This window comes from Pelobates fuscus, chromosome 7 (genome assembly GCF_036172605.1).
Source record: "Pelobates fuscus isolate aPelFus1 chromosome 7, aPelFus1.pri, whole genome shotgun sequence".
Classification (NCBI taxonomy): domain Eukaryota; kingdom Metazoa; phylum Chordata; class Amphibia; order Anura; family Pelobatidae; genus Pelobates; species Pelobates fuscus.
Genome location: NC_086323.1, coordinates 50113459 through 50134221, shown reverse-complemented (window position 1 = coordinate 50134221; position 20763 = coordinate 50113459). Strand labels below are relative to the sequence as shown.

The window sequence follows — 20763 nt, the reverse complement described above, 5'->3', positions numbered from 1 at the left end:
CCTCAGTCTAGCTTGGCTAGTCTGCTCCCCAGAACTCTCAGCCGACCATTGCTGTGCAAGTTGCACAAAATTGATTCTGACATTGTGGAAGTTGTGATTCTGTATTACTTTGCGTAGCATTGTGTTTCAATTAAATCATAATATAGATTCGGGACAAAGTATTGATACCGGATAAACTGACGGAAGCCAAGCACAGAGAGATGGACGCAGGTTTCTTCAGGAAGGAAGAGATTCTTTATTGGATCACCGATCGGGACTCAGAGGGACTAATGTCACCAGAATACAGCAAGTTCTGAGCCCCGGACAATAGTGCAGGCTCCTTATATAGGCACATAACTCCTCCCATATTAAGCTCCACCCGCACATTCTCTTGACCAATCAATACAAATAAGAATTAACTTCCTGCTTGACCGCATGGCCTGTCCAGCACAATGGAGGAGGGGAATACTACATCCTGTATTCTTGCACATGCTCCGTACACTACTGATCGTATCTTGCCTCGTGCAACCAACTGATCGATACGTCAGCATATGCACGTACACATGCCACGTGGTAATCTCGGCCTACTAAATTTATTTTTACCGAGATTCCACCACATTCCCCCCTTTGATGCCTCTTGATATTTCACAATTACTTGAGGCATCACTTAACCTTAGTTTGCATACACCGCAAGTTACCTTGAACCAAACCAGACTTATCTTATGATGTGAATCTTCAACACTCATCTTCCTGCATTGGTTCTCCCTGATCTAGAGCCTTATATTTATAAATTGCCATTATCTGTGCAGCAGCCTTCCTCTCTGCTATATTTTCTATCAGGCTTTGCACAGACCTAACTACTAAGGGTATAAGACACGGCAGGAGTAGACACAACATTAAAATCAGTAGGACTCCACCTACCACTGCCTTAAGCCCTCCAAACCACTCATACCAGCTACCAAACCAACTGCTTGGATTATACCCTTTCCATACCTGAGTAGGCACATGCGCTAGTTTAACCATATGGCTAGTAAGCTCAGCTATTGCTTGCCCTTCGTCATCTATTTGAAGACAGCAATTGCTCAGGTTAAACTTCCCACATACACCTCCCTCTACTGCCAAAAGGTAATCCAAGGCTAATCTATTTTGGTAGACTGCTGTCCTCATCCTGGTATTATGCTTCGCTAGAAGATTGAGCGCTTGTGATGTCTCGTTAGTAATAATCTCAACCACCGCCTGTAATCGTATAATACGGTTGAGCATATAAATTGGGGTTCTATAACCAAAGGTACCATCCTCTGCCCACGTGGCTGGCCCATAATAATCTATAATACGCTGGGGAGGCCATTCATTATCTTCCCAGGCGCCTATCTCTATGGGTCCCCTTTTCTTCCTATGATTCACATCATACACTTTAACACCTAAAGTCTCACCTGTTTCAATAGGTAACAAGAAGAAGGATGGTTTGAGCATACCCAACACACATGCCCCTTCCCAGTCCTGTGGCAACTCCGAATAGGCTTTCTTACCACAGATCCAGTACAAATTTGCTGGGGCTCTCCAGGTAGATGTGATGGATAGGTCAAACCACACATCCTTTAAATTGGCGTATCTAGCAAACGGGTTAGATGGTTCTGAGACATTTGAAGCCGACCACCAAGTTGTATTCTTTGTATCATCATCATAAGCTTTTTGCCCTAGACAAGTTAATTCTCCTACAGAAGTATTATACATCATTCCTTTCCTTGCTATGCAAACATAACCTATGATGGAGGTCTTTAATCTCCACTCAGATTTACCTCTAACACTCATATGATAATCGGCTTGTGTAGATATTAATTGGTCAACTGCCTCAGAACCGGACATTACCTCCTTTGCTTCCCAAGGCCATTGGTCTCCCATGTTAGTACCTCCACACACATAGCAGTTGGTAACATTAAAGGACCACTCTAGTGCCAGGAAAGCATACTCGTTTTCCTGGCACTAGAGTGCCCTGAGGGTGCCCCCACCCTCAGGGACCCCCTCCCGCCCGGCTCTGGAAAGGGGAAAAGGGTTAAAACTTACCTTTTTCCAGCGCTGGGCGGGGAGCTCTCCTCCTCCTCTCCGCCTCCGTTCCTCCCCGTCGGCTGAATGCGCACGCGCGGCAAGAGCTGCGCGCGCATTCAGCCGGTCACATAGGAAAGCATTCATAATGCTTTCCTATGGACGCTTGCGTGCTCTCACTGTGATTTTCACAGTGAGAATCACGCAAGCGCCTCTAGCGGCTGTCAGTGAGACAGCCACTAGAGGAAATAGGGGAAGGCTTAATTAATTGATAAACATAGCAGTTTCTCTGAAACTGCTATGTTTATAAAAAAATTAGTTAACCCTAGCTGGACCTGGCACCCAGACCACTTCATTAAGCTGAAGTGGTCTGGGTGCCTAGAGTGGTCCTTTAAGACTACCGGCAATACTTTCGGCTAAATCAATAAACAGGTTTTTAGCATTATGGGGGATCTTATTATCTATGCTCATCTCTTCATAAAAGGAATGGTATACTTGATGAGTCTGGGAGGATACCGTATCAGTCTCTATCCCTATAAACAATACTGTCCCAGGATCTAAACCCGTCACATATATTTGAAACCCAAATAAATTACCATATTTATCTAAGAACTTGTCGGGGTTATTTATAAGTATATGGACTGGATTGCATTCCATAGACTTACAATATGGGCTGGTAGGCAACTTAGTCACTATCATGTCCTTGTCTACTGTCTGTCCCCAAGTTGCCCACCCCACACAAGACCAATATGGGCAAAAGTTATAATCTCTATTTGGGCATCTAGGACTCACATATTTATTTTTACTACTGGGACAAATATATTTATCGTTAGACCCATACGTCCTCTCCCATCTAAGATCCCCACATACATTCCACGGCTTTCTACCACTTGATATCGCCTTACACGCATCAAATAGCAGAACACCCGAAGAATGTACGGATTCTAATACTGTCTTGTTAATTAGGGTCCCCTGAGGATCTCCATTCCTGAGGGTCATCCAAATTGTACGAGGTTGATACTCCGGACTGAAGCACTTAGGTTCTCCTACTCCTAAATGGCACACACTATATTCTATATTTAGGTATCTACATCTTGATACATCTCCTTTACACTCGTATTGTGAATGCCAAATTAGGGTTTGGGAAATATGGTTACCTGTTCTTGTAGTCTTAATGCATACCTCACAGCTAGGAGTGTCGGTACCTCTACCTTCCTGAATATAAAAATACACATATAAAAACATTATCATAAACACATCTTTCGTCGTCATCCTCAGTCTTCGTCCGTGCGAAGGCACCTCAGGTTCCAGGATGTAAGGGCTGCAGGGAATGGAGTTCTGCTCGTCTTCACAGGAGTCCCTTCGAGACTTTTCCTGGCTTATATACTATACGTCGGTGAGCGGACAGGCTTTATTATGGCCTTCTCACTCACGTACCAAATCTCTGAAACAATAAAATTTTGTAATCCACAAAGTTCCTCGTCACTCCGAGTCGTGCGTTTTAACCGGATCTTGCAGGGATTCTCTGGATCTGCTGTAACTTGCCAAGAATCGACTGCTGCTGGTTTAACCCTGGAGTGATGTATCCACGGAGTCACTTCGGCTACTTTTATCGCTGTAGGGGTAGACAAAAGAACAACATAAGGACCTCTCCACTTGGGCCCTAACGGTACATTATTCCATTCTTTAATCCACACTTGGTCTCCTGGGTGGTAACTATGAACTGGGGGATAAATATTCACAGGTAATCTATCTTGTACCCATTTCTGTACCTCCTCCATAGTCTTACCCAACTCTACAACCTGCTGCCGGGTAATTCCTTCTCCCAACTGACTCAAGTCCCCCCTTAAGTTACCAAGTACGGGAGGTGGTCGCCCATACATAATTTCAAAAGGAGAGAGGCCCATCCTTCTGGTAGGGGTACTGCGGATTCGCAATAGAGCTATGGGTAAGAGAACGTTCCACTTAAGTTGGGTTTCCTGACACATTTTAGCCAACTGATTCTTTTTTTTTAATCATTCTTTATTTGTCGGATTTTTTGTGTATTTAAATAAACATATCAATATTCGGGAGAGGGGGTACAGAAAAGAAAAGAGGGAAAGGGTTGGGGTGGGGGCATAACATTTGCATCCGTTCAGATTTGTACCATCGCAGGGTACGCATAAAAATATTATAAAGCAAGCAATGGTATACAGTGATGTATCGGTATTGATTGGTGGTCAGGAATCCATGCGTTCATTCTCGCTCTTTTGGGAGCCAGTAATTGTGTATACCAATATCGTCGCGGTGGGGGGTTGCCTTTAGGTTAAGGGGGGGGGGGGGGGGGGTCTGGTCAGGTCGTGAGTCCAGCCAGGGTTAGAGTGTCTAGTCCCGTCGGGGACGTTGTTTGGTTCCTATCTGTCGTGTCCGTCGGGGGTGATTCGTTTAGGGTTGCGTCAGTGGGCTTGCCTGGTTGATCGCCCAGTTGGTATTGGGTGGTGAGGGTGTTGGGGACTCGTGCTGAGGGTAGTCCTGCTGTAGATCCAGATGTCGGGTCTGTCCATCTCTTGTCGTTTGTGATAGGCTGTGCGTGGTCTCTACAGTGCCCCATCTGTAGGGTCACAGTAATGGTCTGTACTTGTCGGGTTCGGTAATGTGTATGTTGGTGGGGTGGTCGTCTGTGCATCCCTCTGATGCGTGGGTGTGCTGTGTGTCTGTTTGTGTTGTGTTAGGGGACGTCATGATGGTGGGATTAGGTAGGTGGGTTGATATCCCTGCAGGTGGTCTTATATGGGTGAGTTGGGATATAGGAAGGGGTTACAGCCTGTGGACCGCCCGGGGCGCCGGGCCTCCCCGCCCGAGCCCCGGGAGGGCCGAGAGTGTGTAATGTGGAGTATGAGTTTTGTGGTGAGCCAGTGTTGTGGTGGAGTGTTGGCGGTTCAGTCTTTACTTATGATGTTGATCGTGTCCCTGTCTGTGTGTGCGAGTCACCAGGGGATAGTCGTGTCCCCCTCCAGCCATGGGTCCCATATTTTGTGGAACTGTTTAGGGGTGTCTCGAATTAGTGCCGTCAATTTGTCCATTTGCGAGCACTCTACTATTTTTCGTGTGATCATGTCTTGTGGTGGGATACGGGGCGTGGACCAGAGTTCTGCAATGGATCTGCGGATGGCCAGTGCGATTCGGGCAATTAGTTTGTTTTCTGATCTTGTGAATGGTTCTATGGGTTTGGATAGCAACAGGGCCCAAGGGTCCACCGGGCACGGTTTGTGTAACAGTTTGGTGATTAATTGGGTGGCGCTTTGCCACAGCGGGCGGAGTTTCGGGCACGTCCACCAGCAGTGTAGGAATGTCCCCGTCTCCCCGCACTGTTTCCAGCATGTGTTAGTCGGCGTCTGGTGCATGGTGGCTAGGCGTTGTGGTGTGAGGTACCACCGGAACAGCATTTTATATGCTTGTTCTGAGTGGGTTACGCATATGGACACTGAGGCTATTGCCTCCCAGATGTCGGGCCAGTCCGTCGATTCAGTTGGTGGGCCTAGGTCTCTCTCCCATGCTAAAATGTATGGGAGGGAGCGTTGTGTGGGGTGGTTGGCGATGGTCATGTATAGGTCTGATATTTGGCCTTTTCTGTTTGGGCGGGTTGTGCATTCACGTTCGAATTTGGTGAGCGGAGCCGTCCCCGCTTGCTTGATGCTCGGTGTAGCCGCGAAGCTTCGCATTTGGATATACCTGAAGTGGTCGAATGTTGTTAGGGAAGAATATTCTGGGATGTCCGTGAATTGGATGGTTTCGGTGCCCTGATAGAGATGTCCTATTCTGGATATATCTCTTTGCTCAAAGTTGGCAAAGTGTTTGGGGGTGAGACCTGGGGGGAACAGTTTGTTCCTCCAGATGGGGGTCATCGGGGATAGGAAAGAGGAGAGGTCATATTTGTCCCTCGTCTTGTCCCACAGGTCCAGTGCGTGGTTAATCGCGGGAGCCGTCGGCGGTGGTAGGGGTCTATGAGGTCTGGGTGTCCACATGTGTAGGGACGGGTGGTCGCGTCCAAAGATCAGGTGTTCCAGGTCCACCCATCTTTTCTTTCCAGGCGGGATATGCCATTGCTGGATCTGGGCTAAATGTGCTGCCGTATGGTAGTGTAAAAAGTTAGGTAGGCCCAGACCTCCTGTTTTCTTTGGCACGTATAGTGTGCTCCTTCGCACCCTTGGTCTACGTCCGTTCCATATGAACGTGTCAATAGCTGATTGGAGGGCTTTGAAGTCTGGTTTATGTAGCAGGATGGGTAGGGTTTGGAAGAGGGAGAGGAACCTAGGGAGGAGATTCATTTTAATGGAGGTCACGCGCCCTAACCATGATATCCCCAGGGGTCTCCATTTGATGAGGTCCTCATGTGCTTTAATGTGCTTTAAGGAGTATGGGGGTGTAGTTCTTGGCATATAGGGAGGAGACGTCAGCTGGCAATTGGATTCCGAGGTAGGAAATAGCCAGGTGGCAGATCCTAAGTGGGAATGTTTGGCGTAACCTTTCTAGGCTCGCAGGGTCTAACTGCACGTTTAGATTTGTTTAAATTGAGCTTGTAGCCCGAGATGTCGGAGTATTCCTGTACGATGCTTAGAAAGGGCCCTAGGGAGTGTTCCGGGTTGGTCAGAGTCAGGAGAATGTCGTCGCCGTACGCCGAGATCTTGAATGTCTCCCCCCTTACAGTGATCCCCTCCACCTCCCCGCTGGCTCGCACCGCCTGGAGTAAGGGTTCCAGGGAGAGGGCAAACAACAGGGGTGATAAAGGGCACCCCTGGCGCGTGCCGTTGGTGATGGGAAAGCGCGGGGGCGGTATGTGGGGCAGTAGGAGTGCCCCTTGAGGATCGTGGTATACCGCCTGCAAGAATGAGGTGAATTCCGGCGGTAGTCCTATGTGCGTTAGGGTGTGGTGTAAAAAGGGCCATGTCAGGCGGTCAAAGGCCTTTTCGGCGTCAAGTGATATTACTGCAGTTGGGATCTGTCTATGGTTAGCGAGCCATATAAGGTCCACTGCTCGTCGGGTGTTGTCCGCGGCCTGTCTGTGGGGGATAAATCCCACCTGATCTGGGTGGATCAGGGATCCTAGGTACGGGTTCAGTCTATTTGCCATGACCTTAGTCATGAGTTTGAGGTCTACGTTAAGTAGAGATATTGGCCTATAGTGAGAGGGCTCTAGGTGGTCCTTACCGGGTTTGGGCAGGAGGCAGATGTTCGCGCTAGTCATGTCCGGTGGGAGGGTTTCTCCCCTAAGTGTAGCGTTAAATACCCTGCACAGGTGGGGGAGCAGTAGTGGGCTAAATTCCTTATAATATAAGGCAGAGTAGCCATCTGGGCCCGGGCTTTTGTTGGGCTTGAAGGAGCCAAGGGCTAACGCCATCTCTTCCACCGTCACATCTTGCCCCATTGAGGCCTTTGCCTCCTGGGTCATCGTGGGCAGGGACACGTCGTTCAGGAATTTATCTATACGGGCGTGTATGGAGTCTAGGTTGTTCTGGGAATGTCGGGAGTGGTTATAGAGGTCAGTGTAGTAGTCTTGGAAGATACGACCTATGTGTGTCGGGCAATTGCTTGTATCACCTTTTTCGGTGCGTATAGCGGAAATCCGTTTAGCTTCGATTCGTTGCTTGAGGCGGCGGGCCAGCATTGTGTCCGCCTTGTTCCCTTTTTCGTAAAAAGTGCGTTTTAGCCACATCAAGGCTTTGGCGGTGTCTTTTTGCGTAAGGCTTTTGAGTAAGTCCCGAAGCGCTGTCAATTTAGTTAGCGTGTTGGGGTGTGGGTTCTTTTTGTGTATGGTTTCTAGGTGACGGAGCTCCGTCATTGCGTCTGTGATTTGCTGTTGCGATCGTTTTTTCTTATGTGAAGCTAAGCTAATAAGGGTGCCTCTAATGACCGTTTTGTGCGCGGCCCATATCATCGCGGGTGTGGTGTCTGCCCGTGTATTGAGGTCGAAGTAGTCCTTTAATTCCTTTGTGATTTTGTCTTTGATTAGGTCGTCGTGTAAGAGGAGAGGGTTTAGCCTCCATGTCCAATGTTTGTGGATGGTCGGCAGGGTCAAAGTAATAGCGATCTCAGCATGGTCTGACCATGATATGGAGCCTATTTCCGATCTAGTGACCTGGGGTACTAGGTTAGGGGTCACTAAGAAGTGGTCTATACGGGAATACGTGCCGTGTGGGTGGGAGTAAAATGTGTAGTCCCTTATTGTTGGGTGTTGTGCCCTCCATATGTCGATCAGGTTTTGTGACGTTAGGAATTGGTGGAATAAAGCGTCATTTTGCGATGGGCGGGTGCGCGTGTTATGGGGATGCGTCCTGTCGATGGCCGGAGTATGGACTGCATTGCAGTCTCCTCCCACGATGAGGCGTGCAGTGGAATAGGTGTTGAAGTGTGTCGTTAATTGTTGCCAAAATGATGTATCTGGTATTGTAGGTGCATAAACTGAAGAGAAGGCATAGGCCGTGGTGCCCACCCTCCCTTGTATCGTGACGTAGCGTCCCTGTGGGTCCCTGTTGCATACTATATCAGACAGGGGGCAATTGGCTTTTAGTAAAATGGCAACTCCTTTTGTTTTGGAGTCTGGGGACGTAGCCATATAGCTTTTCGTGTAGTATCTATTTGTTAAGGGGAAGGCTCGTTGGGTTGTGAAATGAGTTTCTTGAATAAGCAGGATGTCTATGTTTTGTTTATGTGCCCATCTGAGTATGCTGTGGCGTTTGGTGGGTGAGTTTAGGCCTTTTGCGTTAATGGATACGCAGCGTAGGTGTGTGGGCATTGTGCTAGTGGTGCTCGTGAACGGTAGCTGGGTGTGGAGTGTGAGCGGGCGTGGGGTCCGCGCCCGGGCGGTCCAAGGCTGTGGGGCTGAGGGGAAGGGAGAGAGGGAGAGATGGGGGGGGGCTCTAGTCCTCGGTTCCCGAAAGGGGAAAAGGGAGAGGGGGGGAAGCCGGGGAGGAAGGGACGGTGAAGGGCAAGCGAAAAGTCGGGGGGGGGTGAGCTACTGGGCTTATAGTGTGGCCAGTAGGGAATGGGGGTGAGCGTCTAGCCGCTCCGTGGGTATTCTTACCCTGGTGGTGTTGTGTCGTCTGGGGTTGGCGGTCTCTCTAACAGAGTCGCCGGCAGGCATGTAAGCTGGTGATGCGTATACCTTAGTGTGTGGTGGTCGGTCCGTGTCACTGGTGGTTCCGTAAGGCCTGTAATGTCTTACCTTATGCCAAGGCGTAAGTGTCGTAGGTCAGTGCTGTCAGGTCGTAGGGAAGTTGGTACAGTATCTTGGAGTTGTCGATCGGGTAGCTGTCCGTGTCGTCCTTTGTGCGTCGGTGGGTCCAGTCTTCCATGTTGCTTACGCTAAGTCTAGAGGGGAGGCAGCGTCACAGTGAATAAGACATATAACAATCAAAACATTTAAAACATTGAAAACATGGCATGCATAACATAAACAGCTTGAATGTTCCCTAATGCGGTTTAGCTTCATATACACTAAGTCCTGATCTCTAAGAGACCCTGCGCGGGGTTGCAGGCATGGGGAGAAGGGGATGCCAATCATTTGGTGACGGTTTCCCTGTATTTCGCGCCTCCGAGGTCAGGCGAGGTGGCATCCAGTGAGCGTGGAATAAAGCAGGGTGGCCATGGGTCTTGGATTACTCGTATGTCCCCCCCCAGGGGCAATGGAAAGTTGCTTGCCTATCCTTTCTTGAGCATCCCCTACATCACCTATTCCCTGTGATGCAGTCAGAGGGGTTTAAAGTCAGCGCGAGCGGCTATAGGTGAGGATCTAAGCTATAGGGTTAGGCAATCATGAATACTTTTTTTTTTTGTTTGTTTTTTTTTTGTTTTTTTTATATATTATTAGTATTTTAGCATTTTTTTGTTTCTTTTCCCTTTTTTTTTTTCGGTTTGTAAATGGGGGGGGGGGGGAGTGTAGCGGGTTGCGCTCAGGGCCAGCGGAGTAGGGTAACCCATTTTTAGGAGCTAGCGTTGCGCGTGGGAAATCTGGGGTAGGCCTAACGGGGCCCTGGCGGCTTTCCTGTTGATACATGGTGATTAGGCTAAGGTCGAGGCTGGTGTTTTATCGTGCCCCTCTAGCCTGTCATAGGGGCAAGGGCTAGGTATACATGTTCAGGACAAAGTCATATCTTATCTGGTTCTTGTCGACAATTGGCCGGGAAAATGTTGTCTTCTGGTGAGCGTGTCCGTGGGTTCGGCAATCTCACGGATACAGTCCTTATAGTCCTGGTGGCTTATTGATGGTGAGGTTTGTGGAGGAAGTGGTTGTCTAGTCCCTGATGTCTCTCGCATATAATCGTGGTTAGTTGGTGGTTGGGGGACGAGGTCCTCCGGGCGCTGGGTTTCCTGCTAGATTTGGGTGTGGGCCTCTGGCTGCTGGCCTTCCAATGGGTCGCCTGTCTGTCGATTCCGCAGAGAAGTCAATGGCGGGTAGGCCCAGACGTTCTGCGAATTCAGCGGCCTCCGAAATATTGTGCAAGGTGTGGGTTCTGTCATTACGCCTGACCTGCAGCTTGAAGGGGTGTCCCCAGGTATACCTAATATGTCTTCTGGCCAGTTCCAGGGTGAGGGGCCGCAGTTCCCGCCTTTTGCGTAGAGTGCTCGGGGCTAGATCTTGGTAGAAGGATACCTGATGCCCCTCTATCTGCAGTGGGTTGTCTCTGGCCGCCCTCATGAGTGCTTCCTTGATGTGGAAGTAATGCATGCGGATAATAATGTCCCTGGGCTGGGTTGCATTGGGGAGGGGGGCTTTGAGGGCCCTGTGTGCCCTGTCTAGTAGGAGTTCGGCTGGTGAGGCTTCGGGTAGTAGGCCGCAGAATAGTTCCCGTAGCGTGGATGCTAGCGTGTCAATTCCCACTGACTCTGGCACCCCTCTAATCCGTATGTTATTACGGCGGGAGCGGTTATTAAGGTCTTCTTGGGCCTCTTCTAATTGGTGTACCTGCTCTTGTAGTGCAGCAATGGCGGTCTCGTTTGCCTGGGTCCGCGAGGATGTGCGGTCCATTTGATCTTCAATGGCGGTGGTTCTGTGTGTCAAGTCATTGAGGCTCGCAGTGATAGGTGCTAGGTGCCTGGTGAACTCAGCGGCCATGTTAGATTTGATCTCCTGTAGCAGGTGTCAGAGGTCGTCCTTTGTGAGGGGTTTTGCGGCTGCTGTGCGGCTTGTATCACTTGCCGCGGAGTCAGCGTCCTCATCGCGGCCATCTTCCCCGCGTGTGGAGCTCTCTGCCCTGCGGGCGCGGAATATCGGCGCCACCTCCGTGCCGTGTTTCGATTTTCGTCCTCCACCCATGTCAGGTCGGTCAGGGGCGTTGTGGGGATGTTGTGGACCGAGTGTGGGGAAATTTCGCCGGGTATACTTGCGGTTAGTAGTGCTTGATAAGCCTGCCGGTACGGAGCTCTAGCAGAAAGCAGCCATCCGCACCGGAAGTCAGGCGCCGCCCCCCAGCCAACTGATTCTTAATAGTTCTATTCATTCTCTCTACCTTACCAGAACTCTGGGGTCTATATGCCGTATGAAGCCTCCACTTTATACCAAGCATATGAGTCAGTTGTTGTAGGCACTGATGAACAAAAGCTGGACCATTGTCCGATCCTATAGAGCAGGGTAGTCCATATCTGGGTATTATTTCTCGTAACAGGAATCTCACAACTTCTCCTGCTTTCTCTGTACGAGTAGGACATGCTTCTACCCAGCCTGAATAGCTGCACACAATTACCAGCAGGTAACGATGTCCACCCGATTTAGGCATCACTGTATAGTCAATTTGTAAATCGGACATGGGGAGTCCCCCCATAAACTGGACTCCTGGTGGCTTTACTGGTCCTTGCCTTGCATTATTTTTAGCACACGTTACACATCTTCGTACAATGGCCTGAGTCAAGTTGGACAATCTTGGTATGTAGAAATGTTTTCTGAGAGATTCTTCTGTGCTGTCTCTCCCAGAATGTGTCCCGTTGTGATAGTTTTGGACAATTTCTACCGCTAGTGATGCTGGAATGACTATTCTTCCATCTTCTAACTGATACCATTTGTTCTCCAAATACTTTCCAGGTTCAGTCTTTAACCACTCCTCTTCTTGAGCTGTATAAACTGGAGTCCATTGAGACAGTGGAGTTGGTATAAGAGCAGCTATATGCCCCACATACTCCTGTCTTCCCGATTCAGCGGCACGCTTAGCTGTACTGTCTGCCATCCGATTTCCTTTGGTTACATCACCATCTCCTCTCAGATGCGCTCGACAATGTATGATACCGACTTCTTTCGGCTCCCACACTGCTTCCAATAGTTGTAGGATTTCAGCTGCGTACTTGATTTCTTTGCCTTCTGAATTCAATAGTCCTCTTTCTTTATACAAAGCTCCGTGGGCATGAGTGGTTAAAAACGCATACTTGGAGTCTGTGTAGATGTTCACTCTTAAACCTTCAGCCAATTGTAACGCTCGTGTCAGTGCTATCAATTCTGCCTTTTGTGCTGATGTTCCTTTCGCCAGTGGCCGAGCTTCTATCACCTTGTCTATTGTTGTTACTGCATATCCTGCATAGCGGATCCCTTCTTTCACATAACTACTGCCGTCGGTGTAATATTGAACATCGGGGTTCTGGATGGGAAAATCACGGAGATCTGGTCTACTTGAAAATACTTCATCCATTACTTCCAAACAATCATGTTGACTTTCAGTAGGTTGTGGCAAAAGGGTAGCTGGATTTAAGGTGTTTACAGTCTCTAAATGCACTCTTGGGTTTTCACACAACATTGCTTGATACTTGGTCATACGGCTATTACTGAACCAATGATTTCCTTTGTAATCCAACAACGTCTGTACTGCATGTGAGACTCGTACATAAAGTTCTTGACCTAGAGTGAGTTTATCGGCTTCAGCTACTAGCAGGGCGGCTGCAGCTACGGCTCTTAGACAAGGTGGCCACTGCATCCAGTTGCTTAGACATGTAGGCAACAGGTCTTTGCCATGATCCCAAGTACTGTGTCAATACTCCCACAGCCATTCTTCTTTGCTCATGTACATACAGGTAGAATGGTCGTGTGTGATCAGGTAGACCTAATGCTGGGGCACTCATCAAAGCCTTCTTCACATCTTCAAATGCCGTTTGCTGTTCTTGAGTCCATAAGAAGGGGTCGTGCTCTGTACCTTTGATAGCTGCATACAGAGGTTTTGCCAGTATCGCGTAGCTGGGAATCCATATCCTACAGAAGCCTGCTGCCCCCAAGAATTCTCGCACTTGTCTTCTATTCTTGGGTATCGGTATTTGGCACACAGCTTCTTTTCTCTCTGGCCCCATAATTCTTTGACCTTCAGAGATATGGAATCCCAGATATTTGACAGTTGGCAAACACAACTGAGCCTTCTTTCTAGACACCTTGTATCCTGCCTTCCAGAGAATGTGTAGTAGATCGTGCGTAGCTTGCTGACATATTTCCTTTGTAACTGCTGCTATCAACAAGTCATCTACATACTGTAACAATACACACTCTCCTGGGATGGACTCGAAATCCAATAAATCTTGACTTAGAGCTGAACCAAATAGGGTAGGTGAATTTTTAAACCCTTGGGGCAGTCTTGTCCAGGTCATTTGGCGTTTTGAGCCCGTTACGGCGTTTTCCCATTGGAAAGCGAAGATACATTGACTTTCTGCGGCAATTCGGAGGCAAAAGAAGGCATCTTTGAGGTCTATGACTGTAAAGTAAGTAGCCCCGCCCGGAATTAAAGCAAGCAGGTTATATGGATTGGGTACAACTGGATGTATACTAACAACCGCATCATTGACTGCTCTCAAGTCCTGCACAGGTCGATACTCATCTGTACCGGGCTTTTGAACAGGCAGCAATGGGGTGTTCCAGGGGGAAGTACAGAATTTTAGGATACCATACCGTATGAACTTATCCAGATAAGATTGGATGTTCTTCTTAGCCTTCTGCGGGATGTGATATTGTCTTAGGCTCACTGGATAAACCCCAAGTTTTAGTTCGATTTTAATAGGTGGAATATTGCGGGCCAGTCCTGGTGGGTTGTTCTCTGCCCAAACTCCTGGTATGTTGAATAAGGACTCATCACTCCTAGGGTTTTGGCTAGTCAACGCTGTATAAAGTCGCCACTCTTCTTCCTTTGGTACGGATTATGTCATAATACCTGAAGGTCCATTAAACTTTAAGGATGTTGTTCCATTTGGTAGGAACGTAATCTGCGCTTGTAATTTAGATAGCATATCACGTCCCAGCAATTGGACTGGACATTCAGGCATATAAAGGAATTGATGTTTTACTACGTGGCCTCCCAATGTACAGAGTCGACTTTTAAGAACCGGTTTTTCAGCACTTCTTCCAGTTGCTCCTATTACAGTAATAGTTCTTCCAGATGGAGGAGCAACTAGGTCAGTCACCACCGAATGTTCAGCACCAGTGTCGATCATGAACGCACTCCTTTTTCCCCCTATTGATACATCGACCATAGGCTCCGCTCGACCAAGGGGGATGGAGCCCGGTCGGTATCAATAGTCCTCCATGACCGTGTCAGCCAATCCTACAAAGTCCCTACCTTCTCTATCGCGGGACCTTTGCGCTGCTGGAAAATACCTATCTTCCCTAACACTTCCTCTGTTCCCATTGCTCCCTCTATTACCATTACTCCCTCCGGGGCCTCCTCTACCTCTCGCTCTGCCTCTAAAGTTTCCATAACCTGCCCTGGGTTGGTCTCTCTCGTACTGCTCTCTTTGTGGACACTCGTTCCTCCAATGCCCTTCTTCCTTGCAATACGCGCACTGATTCCTACTCAAAGGCTCCCTATTCCATCTACTGTCGCCTCTATCTGGGCCCCGTCTATCTACGCCTGCGATCGCTACCGCTAGCATATCAGCCTTTTTACGCATCTTGCGCTCTTCCTCTTTCTTACTTTCTGTTTCCCTATTCATATACACTTTATTCGCTACCTCCATTAGTTGGGTGATGGACATTCCTGCAAACCCTTCTAACTTCTGTAGCTTGCGCTTAATATCTCCGTAAGCTTGGCTGACAAAGGCGGAGTTCACCATTCGGGAATTATCTGCGTCTTCCGGATTAAAGGGGGTATACAAGCGGTATGCCTCCAATAATCGGTCATAAAAGACACTGGGCGCTTCATCACTTTTCTGAATCACCTCAACTGTCTTCGACATATTAATGGCTTTCTTTCCTCCGGCTTTCATGCCAGCAATTATAGCGTCTCTATAGGCTCTGAGTTGAACCATATCAGCACCATTTACATTCCAGTCGGGATCGGTGTTAGGATAATGTGTTGCGGCCCATGCTGCTGGATTGGCTTGATTCAAAGCACGGGCTCTATCCTCTAGCGCTTTAATGGCCGCTTGATTAATCCTTGTCCTTTCCTCATTATTGAACAAAGTCATTAATAACTGCTGGCAATCAGCCCATGTCGGGTTATGTGTCTGAACTATCGAGGTGAACAGATCGGTCATAGCTTGTGGTTTCTCAGTGTACGAGGAATTGTGGGTCTTCCAATTCAAGAGATCGGTAGTCGTGAACGGGACATATACGAAGACTGGGTCAGCATGTGCCATTTGACCTGCGGCATCGATATAGGCTGACCCGGGATTCAGACGAAGAGGCATCTGATAATGTTTTAATTGTTGGGTACCGGTCAGTTGTCGGGTTAGTATGGGGCTACGTAGAGGGGCGTCAGTTAGAGGTTCCGGTCGGGGGGTAATAAAGCATGAGGATGTGGGAGCTTGGTTTTGGGAAAAGTTAGTAAATAGAACACTTCGAGCCGAGCTAGAAGAAGCTTGACCGGAAGTCTGAAGTGGCGCCAAATCAGGATATTCAGATCTAATGGGGGTTGGTTCTGGTTCCGGAAGGGGAGATTTAGTACGAGAGGGGGTGGATTCTGTACTGGAGGAGGAAGCGGAAGTGGATGGGGGCAATGGGGGAAGGGGTGCAGGACTTCCTGCATTCGCGTCACTTCCTCTTAAAGGAAAGTAAGGGGGCGGCAAAGGGATCTCGGACTCAGGGGGCGTGTCCAAAATGGGCCTAACACCAGTCCTAGTGGACAAACAAGTCCTAGCCACCATGAGGCGACATTGCTCCTCGTGGCATGTCTGAATCCATTTTGGCGAGTCATTTACGGCCTGTCTCCAACAATCAATATAAGGAAACTGCCCGTAAAGTTCAGGCCTACCCGATACAGCCACGTGTACGCGCTGTACCAGAGTTGGATCCAAACTGCCACGTGGCGGCCATGCCGCAACCAAAGTAGGCCACTCCCTAGTACACAAAGTGACCAAACGTACAGGAGACATTTTAACCCCAAAATCACATGTTTTGAATCCCTTTTTAAAATTCTTCACCATACAACCTAAGGGATCCGGAATCGATGACTCCGACGTGCCCATACTTATCAATGGAACGTCGTTGACAACGAATACTATGCACGCGTACTATTCAACAGTCACACCCGTTTCCTCTGGCAACAGCACCACGTGGTACGGTTACCAAGTGAAACGTACACAATAACACAATAAACACTCAGGGAATTCCCGTACACACACAGCTGTTACACCAGTCACTAGATAATCAATATTATGCCCTTTGGCTAAACTATACAGTCACCCACGCTATAATTCTCTATATATGAATTACCCGTCTATAACACACCCCAGTAACATCGTCTTTTACAAATAGTGGTTACAGTACGGTTAGCATAGGTCAAAGCACAATTTAAGGTCACAATACAATTATTAGTGGTTATGGTGTTAAACATGCAATAGACGACAATGATTAGTACTTATATACAGTGTCAGTAAATATACAGGGTTATGGTACCGTGCACTATCATACAGCAACACACTATTAACACTCTCGCTAGACGGCTGAGCTCGCGCTATCTAACAAGATATACACTTTACTAAACAATCTTTAACACATTTACAATCCCAACTAAACTATTGGCCAGTACCTTGAATGGACTACCTAAAACTATGTACACCCGTTTTGGTTAGCCACACTGCCCAAGCACCACATATAGCGAGCTAGAGGACCGAATTTACACAGGCGCCTCTTAGTCGATTACTATCAAAAATCTAGTGGGTTCCAAATTTACACGCCTTCCCACTTAGCCAAGATAGGTTGAGAGCTAGCGAACCGAATTTACACAGGCGCCGCTTAGTCTCCCGGTCCCTCCGACCTAGCGAACGTAATATACACCCTAGAACGCTAGTCTAGACAAGACACCGGTGTCCGGCTAGGGCTATTTACACAGGACCCCGCCTGACTAACCAAATCAAACGGTCTGACTAAAGAGCGTTCGATTGAGCGGTGCGCCTTCGCTCCTTCCCTCCGACAGAGGGGGCAGATTCCATACACAAATAACCCCTTATGAGCCTACCGCACAATCGGTATACCCCTAGTGGGTCTGCCGTCTAAAACAGCAGTTGTCTTACCTCCTCGTTCCTGAACCTGAGTTCACACTCATCGACGGGGACACCCCAGCACTTCTTACGTAGAGGCCGATGATCTCCTGGACAACAGACCAGTGGCGCCGAGACGAAGGGAGGTCCACGCAGAAGTTCAGGGGTGCAGCCGTAGAGAACGTGGGCAAAGATAGACCGTCTCACGCCTCTGCCTCTCAGCTACCGTTGAACGATGAGCTTCCCGGCCAATGCACCAAATGATACCGGAGAAACTGACGGAAGCCAAGCACAGAGAGATGGACACAGGTTTCTTCAGGAAGGAAGAGATTCTTTATTGGATCACCGATCGGGACTCAGAGGGACTAATGTCACCAAAATACAGCAAGTTCTGAGCCCCGGACAATAGTGCAGGCTCCTTATATAAGCACATAACTCCTCCCATATTAAGCTCCACCCGCACATTCTCTTGACCAATCAATACAAATAAGAATTAACTTCCTGCTTGACCGCATGGCCTGTCCAGCACAATGGAGGAGGGGAATACTACATCCTGTATTCTTGCACATGCTCCGTACACTACTGATCGTATCTTGCCTCGTGCAACCAACTGATCGATACGTCAGCATATGCACGTACACATGCCACGTGGTAATCTCGGCCTACTAAATTTATTTTTACCGAGAATTCACCACAGTATTGTAACTTTCCTAACAACCTGTAGGACGGAGTTCTGTCCAATCAGGGCAGTCATTTGGTATTTCGATTCTATTGCATTTGTTTAATTCCTGCACCATATAATTCACACATTTTACAGGGTAAAACTTTTTAAAGGACGACTATCCTCAACACTATTTTTTTTATATAATGACCCTTTCACTAAGTTACGAGAGGACATGCATTCTTTGTTAAATAAAGAATGTGTAAAAAAAAAAAAAAAAAAGAGAGAAAAACTAGAAGATGCATGTTGGTTCAGTCAGTCTGACTCAAGGTGTGTGTACATGGCTGAAGGATCCTGTCATATACCATAAATATGGATTTTTTTGAGTTTTTTGTTAGTTTGTTTTTGTTTTTATAGATACACTTGATTTGGAAAAAAACAACAACAAAAAAACCTATATCCTTCCAAAACTTGATAAAAAAAAATAAATAATAACTTTATTAAAAAAAAATTTTGAGGTGATAGTTCTCCTTTCATGAGCTGTCCCTCAAGTCTAAGAGTGAAAATGTATTCAGGAAACCTTGAAGGATTTAACTCCCTCTGAGTGTTTGACCATCACTGATGCTACAGGTGATGTTTGGTGTTTTTGCTCTGTCTACTTGTTTGGACCTACAGGCTCGCCGTCGCTCCTATGGAAAACTCGCGCACGGTGGGCGTGGCCAGCACCGTCTCCCGCCCCAGCAGTTGCCGGTCGCTTCCGGTGTTTGGCTGAAAGCTGCGCTCTATCTCCCAGGTTGCCTCTCTGTGGTGGTTGCGGCCCTGACTCCCGGGTTAGACAGCACAGAGTTACACAGTGCCAAGCCGGCAGGAGTGAGGGGACCATGTCCTCGGGCCGCCAGTCTCAGCAACTCCCCGGGCCAGGCGGCGGGACGGGCCCTTCATCCTCCACCTCTTCATCCTCTGCCCCGTCTTCCTCCTCCTCCCCGGGGCCACCGCGGTCCAGCCTGAGTGGGGCCCCGGGGCTGTCTCGCCTGGGGCTGGGAGGCAGCGGCTCGGCGCTGACGGGGAGGGCCGCTAGCTCCGGGGCCAGGAAAAGGCCTCTGTCCACTCCACTGTGTAACGGCCTCATCAACTCCTATGAGGACAAGAGCAACGACTTCGTGTGGTGAGCTCGGGTTCAGAGACAGTGTCCCCATAGGGTTAATCATCGCTGGCCTGCACTGTGCAGCATAGCCAGGGCCAGCTAGAGGGACTCAGATTGATGGGAGTTGGTGCACAAAGCTAACAGTTACCTGGCTGGGTGTCCTGGGCCACCCCTTCCCACACCTCTCCCAGACTGCGAGGCAGAGCAGGGTGAAGGCTCAGTTACTGCACAGTGTTTGTGATCATTATAGGGGCCCTAGTGTTTTAGTAGAAACTGGGTGGAACTTGGGTGTAAATAGAACTTTATTTAATGTTTACTAGGGACCCATGGCCAGAAATCTAACATGTGGGTCTGTTATAAAAATGGACAGATTTGTCGTTTTTTTTTTTTAAACTTTTATCCCCACAAACATTAAAAATGAGCTGTATGTGTTTTGAAGTGTGCGCATGCGCAGCTTAAATAGGTAATAACGCAACCTACAATGTCACGAATGCCTTCTAAAATATTGTGTGTGTAGATTTGTCATGTTTACCTACAGGATTTCTCTAAGGGAGTTCCATTCCAATGAAAAACCTGTGCGTTCCTCCATAAGACTTTCTCCTAGCCTTTAGACGTCCCTTAAAACTCCTCTTTAGGCAAGCTTACCCTAGATAATTGTCACTCCTTAAACTTTTGTCTCTTAACAGAATGTGTCCAAACAATCCATTTCAACTTTCTTTCCTTTAGTAGATATTGGTGCGGTGTAAGTGACAAGGACCTACACCTATAAGTGGAGCGCTCAAACACAGATAAATCTTACCAAAACATAGTCTCATTCAATGGTAAAATATGGGGTACATGTCAAAGTAAAATACAGAAAATACAATATAGTGTAGATGGTACTGAAAAATGGCTACACAGTGATTATAATGATATCGTGATATCGTTTCTTTCCTTCACTGCTAAATACTGTCTTCATATCAGACTCTCTCTTCTGCCATATACTGTTCTTCCTCTCACGTTCTTATTTGCGTCTTCTGTAGATTGTAAGCTTCTTTTGCTTCTTTTCTTTTGCTTTGATATTAAACACTCAAAGCACGGTAGTAAAATTTGTTTCCTAACAGTTAAACCTCTTACCTGGTGTCTGCCAGGTTCAAGTACCTGCATCTCTGGAAGCTCTCTGAGATAATCTCAGCAGACCCCAGGTATATATCAAGCCATTGGTATGCTTATTTAGAATTATGGTTAAATCACGAATTGTGCTTGCAAGTTTTCAGTGTCTAGAAGAAAACAGTGAGTTTTGCTCATGGGCATACTTCCTTTAGACTGGGCAAACATGACTTTAAGCCCACCACTTTGAATTTAAGTTTAAAGTGATTCTATAGTGTTGGGAATACAAATCACATGAGCACGTTGACTGTCAGGTGATCACAAGTCGGTTAAAGCATGGGTCCTCAATCTCCGGCCCCCCAGATGTTGCTGAACTACAACTCCCATGATTATCTGGCCAGCTATGTAATTCAGAGAATCATGGGAGTTGTAG

The 20763-nt window shown here is 47.9% G+C and overlaps 1 protein-coding gene across 4 annotated transcripts in view; it reads left to right on the top strand.

The window, feature by feature from the left end:
• Positions 1-18801: 18801 nt before the first annotated feature.
• COP1 (COP1 E3 ubiquitin ligase) overlaps positions 18802-20763 on the top strand; it is a 159827-nt gene continuing 157865 nt past the window's right edge. For 2 of the 4 annotated variants that reach the window (XM_063428235.1, XM_063428233.1), the window contains exon 1: positions 18802-19262. In XM_063428235.1, the coding sequence (XP_063284305.1) occupies positions 18979-19262 (284 nt within the window). In that variant the 5' untranslated portion in view covers positions 18802-18978. The remainder of the gene's footprint in view (positions 19263-20763) is intronic. The other 2 variants (XM_063428237.1, XM_063428234.1) reach the window with 1 other exon arrangement.